Here is a 13,855-nt window from a genome sequence, read left to right on the forward strand (position 1 = left end):
TAATCAACAGCAATAATTATACTACTTCTTCTACTACTACCACTACTACATTATATAATACTCCTTAATATGATAAAAACAACAATAATAATAGTCAATTTTATTATAACAATAATGTAACGTGTTATTGTTATATTTATATCAAACAATCTATGTTTTCAACATACTACATTCTATAAATAATAATGGTATTGATTTTTTGCTTATTCTATATTACATAGATTATAACTATTTTAAGTATTTTACATTTTATAAGTGTAGTTGTGTTTTTGTATTTTATCCTTAACGCACCCTTACAGAACAAACCCAAAATGGCTTATAATGCTAATCTTTACTTTTTTACGAATCCACAACACATTTTCCTCATATGATTGGTGATCTGAATCACCACTGAAATTTGCTTTCACCACATTGACAATGAAAGATCGTCTGTTTTGGTCTTTACAGCATTTCAAGTGTCTTAAATGTATGTCAATGCAAATGTTTTTACATACATGCATGCATTTCACAAGCAGTTTACGAGTTAGCAGCTACATGTGTTTCCAGAAAGACGGTTTGATGAAGTGTTTTAATTAGTGTTCCCGCCGTGTGTCGTAAATCTGTGAGGCTGAATTTCAACTGTGGCAAGTTGTGAAATTGATTTTGTGGATAAGATGTCTTCCTGCATGTGAAGTGTGCGGCGCACACGTGAAATTTACAGTACAAGCCGGCATGCTCGGGAAGAAGTCAGACATATCTGGCAGCAACGGTCTTGTAGCACCAGCCGCTACTAATTAGGCACTAAGGCAGACGTGGCTTCAAGCTAACCTCACCTAGCATCACGTGTAATTATACTCTACTGCTGTCTTATTTATGTACTCCCGGTCACGGCCTGCCATTCACTATTACAAAGTTATACTCTACTCTGCCCTCATATTAGCGATTTGATTTGTATTCCTACTGATTTGTTTGCGTGCATAACACAGGTCACAGGTCAGAACAGATTTACATTTTCTGTGTTTAGGAAAATACATTTTAAAATAAAATGTTCTCTTCTGAACATGTTCAAATTTTGTGTGTTTACAAAAGTAGTTAAGCCTCACTTCTAATTTAAATTTCATTTGTAACATTTGATTGTTTTAGACACTGACATTTTGGGGTATGTAAATAATATGGACCTAAAATGGTATTTGTATTTTGTAGTAATCTATTTGTAGTATTTATTTTAAAAAAAATCATAGATGTATTTTGATGTAAGATCTCTATAAGAACCTAAGATTTGATTTTTAAAAAATTACATAATATTGAATTTGAAAATTTTAAATATTTTTTTTACATTGTTTTATTTTTGCCTTTAAAGTTTAACTTATTATTTAGAATTAATTGCTTTGTTTGAAACACAATCATGTTTTATGTTTTTGTTTGTTTAATTGCAAATGTATTGTTAACTTTTTGTTTGTATACAAAACATGTTTTGACAAGTTGATTCCTCGCTAGGTAGCGTAGTGACGTTCGTGATAGCGGAAATAAGCTACATTGGTTTTAAATCATAGAAGACAGTTTCAGTAATGTTATTTTTTTTCGTCTGTTAATTTCTTAGTTAAAAATTACATTTTCAATGTGACAAAAATTGTTATTACCAGGGAAATCGCCACACAATGTGGTTGATGTTGTGGGGGTGACGGGACAATTTATTTCTTCTCATCCGTGCATTCCAGGCCGTCTTCTTCCTGTCATGTGTGCATCGTGTGAGAATGTGGCTTCCTCGGGAAGAAATGCGCGACGGGAAGTCCAGATAGCTTACATAACAGCCAGATTGAGGTGTTCGCTATTTGACAGTCAGGCTCACACAGTAACCCCCCCCCGCAGACACACACACACACATGTCCCTGAGCACATTACAATCCACACACATATCAAGTTGGCCAGGTCACATTTTTGGGGTCTGTTTGTCCAACACTTGAATGTTTACTCCGACGCTATGTAAACTGGTCCCGCTGCATAAATATTTGGACGTCCCCCTGTTTCCTTTTCTCGTCTGAGCGCCAACAAGTTATTACCGCCGCTGTGGTGGTTCTGTTTTTAATCAACGTTTATTTGTGAGCAAGGCTACGCTAAGGATTTTTGGTGTGGATTCTGGATTTTTGCAGAAGTCATTTCGTTTCTCAGTGAAAGCTGTACGTTTTGATAGCAGGTGTTTGTGAGCAGTATTGCGGGGAAAACAACGTGATGGTCTTTTTCTGGTGTGAATCTGGTTGAAAGTGCAGATCATGAATTTATGTGTCATGTTTTATGTTTCCCTTAAATTCGCTGTGAAAATGTGTTCCGCGCTTCTTTATGAGCAGTGTTCAATCTGGTTTAAGGTGCAAATCCAATTTTTTTTGGGTGGCGTGACAGTTGTGACATGCTGAGAGCAGGGTTATGCCAAAATATTTTGTGATTTATTTATTTATTTTGAGGATCCAGTTTAAAGTGAGAATCCTGTAGTCACTTCATTACCTAGTGAAACAATTTAGTTTTAATTGCTTGTTTACTAGCAGGTTAGCACAAAACTTGTGTTTTTATTGCTGTTTGTGATGCAAAAGATACTTTCAGTTTAAGACACGAATCGTGATTTTTCATGGAAGCTGACATTTTTCATTGTCGCAGTTTATGAGCAGAATTAAGTCAAATTTACCAATCTTTTTTTTTCGTTGGGTCTGCTTCAAGGTGCAACTCATGTATTTTTTTTGCTGTTTTACATTTTCCTCAACTTCTCATTGAAAATGTCTTGTTACCACTTGTTTATGAGTAGGATTATGCAAAATTTTAACATTTGAATCCTGGATTTTTGGTGCGATCTGACACTTTAACGTTTCCGTTTGTTTCTCTGTACATTTGTCAGTTTTATTGCCGTATGTGAGCAAAATTATGCCAAAACTGCTTAATATTGTTTCAGATGCAAATCTTGTTCAATTGGAAGATCCTGGATTATTTTTTACAAATCTGATTATATTTTTGACATTTGCCCTTATTTCTCAGTAAAACTATGATATTTTCATTGCTTTTATTGTTTGTGAGGCAAAAGACTTGTACCCATTATTTCTCCGCAAAGTATCCGGTTTAAATTAAGGATCCTGGATTTTTGCAACATTTCAGTTCTCTGTGAAAAATGCATGAATACTAACGACAAACTTTTAATGTCTACAATTTGGTGCTGATCCAAATTATGATTCATTCTTGGCGGAGGTCTGTGCTCCAATGGATTGCTCTTAAATGATACCGCCCTCAAATGCCAGATGCCAGAAAAGCGAGGGAAGCGACCGTTGAAGAGATTGAAAAAGGGATAAGTGGGTCTTCAAGAACCTTCCTACGAGAGCAAGAAAGCTCTGTTTCTTACCAGTAGCAGCAGCAGCAACCTCGGAAACCCTGCATGTCTGTATTTATAGAGCACTGTGGATGAGTCATTTGGCCAAGTGCCTGCTCCTGGTCTGCCAGTTTTACAGGTCTCCACTTTGGGGAGGGCTGCTTGATTTACGGCGTGACTCCCTCCCTGCAGCCCACGTTCCCGCCCTCCCTTGGCCTGCACCGGCTTCCAGCCTCCCCACCCCTCTAACTTCCCTCAGAGACGAGCAACGTACGCCACCTTCGCTCATTCTCTCTGCTCTCGGAGGTGGAAAAAAGTTTCTGGGAAGGAACGACTTCCTGAGGGCAAGGCAGACTCCCCTCGGTCTGACCTCGCGTCAGCCGAGTGCTGCAATGAAGTTTCTTTCACACATGACGGTTGTGTGCAAAGCAGGAGCTGTATGAAGACGTCAAGTTGCAAAGAAAGGAAGGGGGACAAGAGTCGTAGTCGGGCAAAGAAGTGTGCGTGTTGTGGAAGAGACAGAAGACGGCCGGTCTATTTGCGGCGTGGGACAGGAACCGATGAAGAAGTGGGACTGGCGGGCCGAGGGTCAACGACAGCAGCGGCGGGGCTCGTCTACGTTTGCAGCCCATGGACCTTAACTCTAACCCAGGTTTGTCTCTTTGTGTGATGTCTGCAGACAGGTTTACATTCGCTTGGGACTGTTTTATTGCTCTTATCATTAGACCTTGGACTATTTAAAGTCGACTGATGAGCGGAAGGAAACCAGTCATCTATACTGTTACTTTGCCGAAGCATGTGGTATTTTCACCATACACAAATTATTGTATATTTTCTACCCGAGGCTATCAGTGTGTCATGCCTGGAAATTGTTGAATTCCATAGCCAGTATTCATTGCAGTGCTACAGCTTGTGATGCATCCGTTGTATAAGTCTCCCACCGGTATGGTGGCGATATCCCTGCAGCAGACATCTGCAAAAAGTGTACTGTGCAAATGTTTCAACTGTCAGTGGAATTTCTTTTTCTGTGCAATCCTGACAGTTGTGATACATTGAATTTATAACAGTGTCTTCATACGTGATCGTACGCTTTGCAGAAGAGAACCATGGCAAAAGTACGGCAACGACTCTCAATTTCCCTATCTTGGTTGATAGTGCGTCTTCAGCTTCTTTGATCCTTGCTTATACGTTGTAGTTCCCAACCAAGTCATTTTAGACCTTAATGCCCATCTGAGCCTTTCGTGCCTTGCTCATGGTCACCATGTCAGTGTTTCCAAGCCCGATTTCCATTTCTCGGTTCACAGAAGGTGTTGAGTTTCATTGGTTCTTAGCAAGTATTGAGACAACAGCCCAACTACGTCTTCAAGGCCTTGCTTAAGGGACCACATCAGTGTTTGACAGCTAATTTCCATATCTATGTTCAGAGACAATCTTGAACCTCTTTGATCTTAGCGGTTATTAATAATGTGATTTTCCATTTCACAACCAAGACATTGTAGACCTTTCAGTCCCAATTAAGTCTTCAGTACCTAGCTGAAGGGCACATAATCCTCCTAACTTTAACTCTAACTCTAAGCTGTCTCAATTTAAATTTTTCAATTCTCTACCTTCTGGTCCCAAGATAATGAGCTAATGCTCGCAGTCATTTCTTTGAGAATGTTTTGGGGGCCTCAGTATCTTTCCAAAATTCCAAAGATCCTCCCTTTCCTTGTGACAGGTTCTCGCCATGACAAGGAACTGCACTCTTGTGTGCACAACATCAACATCAAGGGGCTAAGTAAAGTGCCCTGGGGCACTCCTGTGTTGAGTGGAGGAGGTGTGAGTTGTCTGTGCTCTTTTTTGTGAAGTCTTTCATTCGGTTCTGTGTGTTCTGTCTCTTAAAATAACATAAAGAGGAGTTGCTCATCACAGCAGTTTGCAACTATAAGCTTCTAAACCGCACATGTGGTTTAAATGCCACTCGAGTGTGTTTGTAGTCCAAGTATGCAGCTTGAAGAAGTCTCGCCCAAGGACTAAAAATCCAACCTTTTTAAAAAATAAAAAAAAATAAAAAAAAAGACATCCAGCTGGCCCATGTGTCACTTTGCTTGAGGCAGTCTGCAGTTCATGCTCAAATAGATGAGCGTTTACACTAAAACATTAAAAAAATTAAAGGTGAGGATGTTCATGAGGTTGAAATGTTAGCTTTCTTGATATTTCTTTGCCATTTCTTTTCATCACATGTAACAACAATGACATCGCTGAAGGCTTTGAACTCAATCGAAGATGTACAGCGTGTAACGCACTGGTGTACCATTACTTTGTATTTCTCTCAGTCTAAATATTAAAGTACTTTTTAAATATACAATTTGGGGATTTTTCTACAAGAAGATCCAATGTGAGATTAGGGGCAGAAAAGCTGTGAAGCAGAAATTATGCAATACTGTTTGCTAAAAGCTATTAACAGGCAGCCAATCAAAGTACTCCAATGTTCCACAGTCCCAAGATGGCCTATTAGATTTTTTTAAGGCGGTCGTTGTGGTTTAGAGTTATGTATGAACGAAGATTAGATAGAGGATTCAATTACCGGTAATTTATTTCTTGACAGAATGTGATTTCTTAGGGAAGTTCTCAGGCCTTGATTGAGATACAGTACAGTACTTTATTGTTCCAAGCATACATTGTTGAGTGATGATTGTTCCCTCCATATGACCAGCTAAAGAGATTCAGATTTTGAGTCAGTACCTTCGTTTAAGAAATTGGTTGAAGTAACTTTGGGGGTTCTTGGACACCTAGAGAAAACCTATACACAGGTTTCATGACAGTTCCCCAAGTGGGAATCCAAGGTGGTATGTTCTAACTGTTAGGCCACAGTACCGTTAATGGAGTCCAACAACTCCCCCTCTGACTGCCTGAGAGAAGAGCTAGCATCTATCATAGCAAAGATTTGCTGGCATTACTGTCTGCATTCTGATTATCACCCGACGGTGACCCATTTGTTTTCTGTTCTGATCCAGCCAGCGCCGCTTTGGTCGGCTTTGTCAAAGAAAACAACAAGGATGTGGAGCGGAGGCGGCACAGACACGGGTTGTATTTGGTGCTCTAGACAAAGTTTGACTCTCATGTGTCAAAAAGGATGGTGAAAGACGCAGACACAGGTCTCACTGTCGACTCCACCTGCAGTACTCTGCACTAATCCACGCGTCAGTCACTAAGTGGCAATATGAGGTGATGGGGCCGACTGAGTAACGATCATCGGATTTATCTCTCTTTCTATCACCATAATGTCCCTTCGTGACAGGCCCTTCAGTACCTGAAATCAATCCAGCAGATGAAAATGTTGATTTACAGCCTCCGACACATTGCCAGGCTGAAGTCATTACTCAACAAAACTGTGAAATTGATCATGCACCTTCCTCCTCCCTTTACTGCTTATCTTTTAGTTTCTCACGGGGGAGAACTCAACTAGTGAGCTGATGTGCAGCAATTTGTCACAATAAATCAGGAGGTTATGGGACCTTTTCTTTCAAAAGGCTTCCAAACATGGGCTCAGACTACCAATTTTGGCTTTGGGGAGTGCAGGTGTGCATCTGGCCAGGGGCCCTTATCAGTGCTGAAAGCTGATATTAGCAGTTATTAGTGAGCGACTTGTCTGCTCCACTAGTTGTTTCTCCTCTTCTTCGGGATGTAGGTTCACTTCACATACTGGGTTGCTGAGATTTTTGTGGAATTCAAACTGGCCACAGTTTGACCTGCAACAAAAACACATTGAGTATAGCTGGAGTCATCTTGGAAGTCAAAGACTATTTGTTATCGAAGGCTGTTCAACTATGGATTTCTTGAATTAATTAATTCCAGTGATCAAACTTTTCACTTCACAAAAACTTTCAAATACCTGTGAAATGGTACACACACATAAAAAGAAGAAGAAAAAAAGCGTGACGGACAAACCACAAACATAATCATCCAGGTTATTTAGCAGCCGAAACATCGGCGTTCTTCAGGCTTTGTTACATCCATTTTCTGTAGCGCTCATTCCTCATTAGTCTTGCGAGTGAGCTGGACCCTAACCCAGTTGATTTTGGGCAAAAGGCTGGGTACACCTTGACCTGGTCGCCAGTCAATTGCAGTGGGAATAAAATGGGGAGCTAGCTCTACCTTTTCATTTCGAAGTTAATTTTTTTGCTTTGTAATCATCAACACAACTCAACTGTGCATACAGATACATGCAACAAAGACAAGCAAAGTAAATAAAGCAATTGTTTTTTTGGGCGGGGGGACGTGTTACATTTTTCGACCACATTTTTCAATTCCTTTAAATTTTACCCTGAGGTTTTATTTGAGTTTTTCTGCATTTCTACTCACTCATAATTGGAGCAACCTTATTCCCATCCATGTGTACATTTACATGAGTGAACTACTGAATGCATGCAGACCAAACTCACTTTTGTCCTTGAGTAATGTGTATACAGAGTGTCACAATATTACACGCCGCACACTGCACACAGCTGTGGGATGAAAATACTTGCTTGTCCTTTAGAGAACTCTCTGGTGAGGACAATTGAGGTTTTCCCTCTTGCATAAGTATGCGCCACTCCTTCCAAGATGCTTCCACTGAAGTGTGTTTGGATTGCTGATGTTCATACGCCAAAACCAGTAAGGTCTTTAAAGGGGAAATCAACACAAACATATTTTTTCAAGAATATGTTCTATGCAAGCCCACTAGTTGAAACAGGGCATTCTGCTAAATATAGCGTTTGTGGAATAAGTGTTAATCCACTCGTCTTTAGGCATCTCTTTTGTTGAAAATGACATCACAACTGCTCCCAACGACCAATCACGGCTCAGATTCAGAGAACAGGTCAGCCGTGGTTGGTCGTCGTGAGCAGTTGTGATGTCCTTTTCAATCGACAGAAGACAAAATGGCCGCCCCCAGAGATAGGTGAAAACGAGTGCATTTTGCTGCTTAATTTATATTCCACAAACGCAAAATTAATCAGAATTCCGTGTTTCAACTAGTGGGCTTGCATAGAACATATTCTTGAAAAAAAAATGCTTGCGTTGACTCCACTTTAAATGGTCAATACCGTTCACCTAATATAAGATAAGCGTATTTTGAATACTGTGTTAGGACACTGTTTTTAATCTCTTCAACAATCAGGAATTGGGTTAGAAGCCTTAAATTCCTGGACCATTACAAATTTTCTTACATTTCCACTCGGGGTATTAAAATCTGTGGTGCACATACCCCGGGGTTATTGGAAGCGGTGTATGGCTTTGGGAAAAACTGATATTGTGTGTTATTGGTATATTGGTAGATGTTTTTTTTTCTAAGAAACAAAACACAATACAATGTCTAGTTAAAGTTCCTGCATTTTACATGGTGAATACTTGAAATTATTTATCAGAATTTGAAGCTGTGCTCTGCCCGCATTAGATGATGGATCCAACAAAGATGAGCAATTTAGCATTGTCCAATGATGCCTTGTTGTGAATGAGGCTTATTTGGGCTAATCTCTTCATAGCGTTCATAGCGTCACAGTACGAATTCTGGAATTTCCCCAGAGTTTTTGCTTCAAACCAAAATGGCCAACTTCCTATTCAATTTCCTGTTTGTGTCTTTGTAAATGTATTGAGCGGCCAACAAAGTTTTAAGTTATTTTGGGAGTGATGTGTTCAGCACCCCTGATATTCTGTATATACATCCTCACCATACTGTATGCTTGCTGAAGTTGGGTAAGGTTTGGGGCATGTGTAGGCTCCAAAATAATAACACCCATGTATTTGAGTGTCTGTATCTGGTCATCTGATTCCCTCAGAAGCTTCCGCCCAGACAGTTCCTATTGCTGAAGTTACGCTGAATTGCGCTTACATAATAGTGTATTTACAGCAGCCTTGGCAGAACACGCACACACACACACAAACACGTACACACACACAGTCTGTTATTTGCTTGGCATGAAAAGGCTGCCCAGACAGCCTGGTGATCACCCTTGAACGTGATGACCTCCCTCACCCCTCCCACCCCATTGGACCGTCCCGGCAGCTGCAAAAGTAGGAAAACCACAGCAGTAGATTTCAAGCTGGGATATCGTGTTTGCCAGAAAAGACAATTATTCAGCATTTTTTGGGGCGCCATGATCGCATCTTTACCCTTTAGACGGAGTCATTCAAGCAGACCCCCCCCCCCTTTTTCTCCCCTTGTTGTTACTCATTGAGCATCAGATGGTAATGGATAGCCATTAGCTCTATGGAGGTCTATGTTCTCCGGCAGGCAGCGTCTTTAGGGACTCAGGTAATGTTGCCTTGATAGCGACATTGTTGACCATTCATGCCACCCACCTGGGGGGGCGCGTGAAAGGGGAGTCTGGTATTAGATCGGGAGAAATGTCCCACGACGATAGAAGCGGGACACCCAGAAGCACAAAAAAGGATGAGCTACAGCGATCCCGAGAAAGGCCAATGCGTGGTCCGTTCCGTTACGCTTGTCACAATTTTTTTTTTTAACACCGGCTGAAATGAAATTTAAACCGAAGTGTTTGTGTTTGGTGACATGTAGTCTAAGAACTTGCTGCCTGCTTCTTGAGTTAAAATGCTTTTAGTGTCCCAGCAGTTAATGGACATCACACTTTCGATTTGAAAACGGCAAAAATGTACACAAATAATCATTTTTTACGTGAGGGAAAAAAGGACTGAAGTATAAAGGTTGGGGTCTTTTAAATGTACTACAGAACAAAAGATTGATGGATCATTGAATGAAACATGGGAAAGCTAATAGATGACATAATGATGTTTAAGCGCGTGTTTGGAGAAGCATCACGGTGTGAATGGGCCTTCTCTGTTTGCCTATGAGGTCGCGGCCGAGATCTTCCCATTGTTGCCGTCACTGTGCTAAAGAGAGGCGTGCGTGTGTTTGTGTGTGTGCTCACCAACCCCCTATGCAAACCTCGCCTCCTTGCCTTTCTCTTTCACACCCTCTCAGCTGTGCCCATTCCTCAGTGCGAAGCAGCCGTCCTCAAGTTAAGGATCATCTTGAAAGGCTTTTGACTTTTTACTAAGCCTCACCTGAATATCCGGGAGTGGATTTGGAGGCATGGAAGTGGTACATCCGACTGTGCATAGTTTGCCTTTGTATGGATTGTCTCAGTTACTGTCTTCGCCATCAGGTAATGTTGTTTGCTGCAAATCATGTCACCTGGCATTGCGTTGGATTCGTGTCCATTTAATGTATGGTAGTTGTTGGTGTTTCTTTTTCCCCAAACAAGTTCTCCTATAGGTGAGGACTGTCGTTCGACTTAATGTTGAACTTGTGAGAGAACTCCACGTATGCATGTTGGGATAAATGTATAGGTGCATCTGAGGTCATTAGAACGTGGTTGAGAAGTCATTTATTTCAGTTGATCAATTTAAAAAGGAAGCTAATATATTACACAGATTTGTTAAACACCTAGGAAAATACTTTCCTGAAGGCCAATTTATACCTAATTTCTGTATTAGAAATCATTTTGATTCTTTCTAATGTAGTATTCATATTTTTTAGATGGTAAGTTTGGGCATTTTGTTAGCTGTAAACCATAATAATCCCAAATATAAAATGATAACAATAATAATAATAATAATAATAATAATAATAATGATAATGATAATAATAATAATAACAAAACAATGAAATGCTTCAGTTTGTGTGAATCTGTATATTATAGGAGTATAACATTTTGAATTAAACTACTGATATATATTTACCTATACTGGTTAATACCGTACTGTGTACCATTTAATACGGAACGACTGTAGTATACCATCTTTGTTATCCATTCATTTTGGAATTTTGAATGAGCAAAATGACTATTTCTTGTTTAAGATTTGAAATAATAGTTCATGTGTGTATACTTAGGTTAATTCACATTGAAAAGACTCATTCCTGTTATTAAATATTAAAACTAAAACTAACTTTATTTTTAAAGCAATTCTCATAAACTACTTTTGTTCTCTGCAAATCTCTTCAATGTTTTGTTTGTGAATGCTTCTATACGTGTTGTGCTTTCGGTTGTGTGAAGCACATGGAGTTGCCCTGTGTATAAAACGTGCTATAAATTAAGTTGCCTTGCCTTGCCCAAAACGTTGATAGTTCACTGAAATTGAAAGAGTCTGAACTAAAGTCTGCATGATGCTGGATGCTCTTGTCATTTGTATTGGCAAGTGGTCTAATACATTTGCTAAGCACTATAGGTTCAGACAATCGCAACATTCTCCTCAGATTGTTTTATTTATATTTATTATAGTTATGTCTGCTTGGCAAACATTCACATATGAGTTCAGCCAAATGTTTTAGTCTTGGGCTAGCAGCATAACAATTTATCAGTCGCCTCATTTTTTGGATGATGGCCGATTGCCATAAATTAGCCTGCATTTTTTGGTGAATGTTAATGTAGTAGAGCAGTGGGAACACTCCTGACTTAGCATTAGATTCTATGATAGTCTGTTTTGTTTTTGGTCCCAGAACACGTCACACTTTTATTTAGTTTGTGTTCAAATATTTTTGTAACAGTACTTAAGATACAGCATTAACAAGTAGCTTTTATTTAATTTGACAAAATTGTTACTTTTTTTCATGTCTAAGAGTAAGGAGACTTTCTTACTCCTAAAATGAATTCAACAAAAAGCATGATTTTTTATTTATTTATTTATTTTTTTGCTGTTTTTGGAGGAGATAAAAAGCTCTAACTTGGAACTCATGAAAGTCTAGATGTCAAATGGGATACATTGTGGTTGTCAAGTCATGCGTTAGATTTTTTTTTTCAAGCAAGTGAACATTCCCTTTTTTGTGTTCATCTCCAAGTAGCAGATGAACACACAGCATCCGACAGCAGCGACTACATTTGCATCATTGCCAGCATTAAAGCTAGCTAGCATCATCCTGAGGGTACATGTTCTGTAACCAGCGGGTAGGGATCAGTTTACCGGTACGTACGTATAACAGCCACAAAGGTATTTGTGAGCCATTCCGAGCATAGCGGGACCCTTTGTTGTTCCCCACCTGTTCAGGCGGCTGGTGGGTGGCGGTAGTTAAAGAACACTCATTGCAGCTGGTTTGGCTTCATATTAGCATGCACAACTGGAATGAGCAGTTGCTGTCTGCAAACGCTAATGATCACATGTGCATTATCCTTTTTTTTTTTTTTACAATGGGAAAAATAGGTAGGACAAAACTACTGCATATACTGTCATTGTGATGGCCACGTTTAGTCACTTGTTGCTAGCCAGAATTGATCATAAACTGCCCTGTAGACCAATGTTTCCCAGCCGTTATTGAGCCAAGGAAGGACAAGGAACTTGCAGTATTTTTACAAAGGAAGAATCTGAGCTGTTATTTGTTTGTAAGACTACAACAGGTAGATTTTGCTGTACCTTTTGCCTTAGAGTGGATGAAAATGCAATTGTACTGCCTCTTACTGGCATAGATAGATGGACAAAGTTACATTATTTGTAGTAAATATAGACACATTTCTGATTAATTAAGTTAAATTGGATACTTTTATTCAGTTCTTGAGAATAACTGCTGTAGATCAATGGGGGAAAAAAAACAGGAACAAGAAGTCAGACAGACACACACTAAAGAAATTACTCCCATACCACCACTATAAGTTTTGAGACACATACATGAAAAACATTTATACAAAATAAATGTTGGAAAGATAGTTGGATGGATTTGCATTATGGCCCCCGCCGGCTATAATGCAAAACTGCTGCCAAATTCAACCAATATATTCATATTCTTTGGTACAGTGGAATACAATTCAGTTCAGATGTGAGATATTGACGAATGAAGTGTTGGGACTAGGCTGTTCTACTGGATGTCATTATTATTATGATGATGATGATGATGATGATTAAGTCTTTCCAGTGTGAACAGGACTGGGCTATTGCTTTTTTTTTTTTATTTAGGTTTACGGGCACCAATAATTTTGCACCATGGATTCAATAGATTACATTGTTATTGAATTGTCCCCATTTATAGGGCATTGTTATGAGTTGTTGTATAGTTCTTCAAATTGTTTACACTGTCAATCTAGGTGATTTTCTTTTTATTTAACTCTTAATCTTGTATGAACCAAGAGTTTTGAAATAAGCAATTAACTCTGTCTCTCCGGTGCAAATCCATGAGCCCAAAGGAACCAGCATAGTCAATATGACTGGCATATTACCATTTCATTTTTTTTCTTTTAAATTAGGCTTGGGGTCACAAATGACTGTGCCCAATGAATTCTGCTTAGCAACAAGTGACTAAGGGAGATGTTTAAAGTGGAGGTTCATTTTTGCAATACTTTCTTTACAATGGAGGTTTTGCTGCCTGTTCCATTTTCAACTTTTATGTTTCACTGTGTTTGACAACAGGGGGAGACAGAGAGCGGATGACAACCAACCATGAGACCTACCTCCTTATGGCCAGCACCCAGAATGACATGGAGGATTGGGTAAAGACCATCCGCAGGGTGATATGGGCGCCTTTTGGGGGAGGTCAGTATACAGATACCCAGTTATGCTGTCATT

At 39.5% G+C, this 13,855-nt stretch overlaps 1 protein-coding gene across 4 annotated transcripts in view; it reads left to right on the forward strand.

Moving 5' to 3' along the window:
• The window catches only part of arhgap24 (Rho GTPase activating protein 24), a 47,619-nt gene that overhangs the window by 21,912 nt on the left and 11,852 nt on the right, over positions 1-13,855 (forward strand). For 3 of the 4 annotated variants that reach the window (XM_086053296.1, XM_086053297.1, XM_086053295.1), the window contains one exon: positions 13,700-13,822. In XM_086053296.1, coding sequence (XP_085909422.1) covers positions 13,700-13,822 — 123 coding nt within the window. Of the gene's footprint in view, positions 1-3,487; positions 3,978-13,699; positions 13,823-13,855 lie in introns of those variants that run through there. The other variant, XM_086053298.1, reaches the window with a different exon arrangement.

The sequence above is a fragment of the Filicampus tigris genome, chromosome 15, assembly GCF_054856515.1.
Source record: "Filicampus tigris isolate MCC_2025a chromosome 15, RoL_Ftig_1.0, whole genome shotgun sequence".
In the NCBI taxonomy this organism is placed as follows: domain Eukaryota; kingdom Metazoa; phylum Chordata; class Actinopteri; order Syngnathiformes; family Syngnathidae; genus Filicampus; species Filicampus tigris.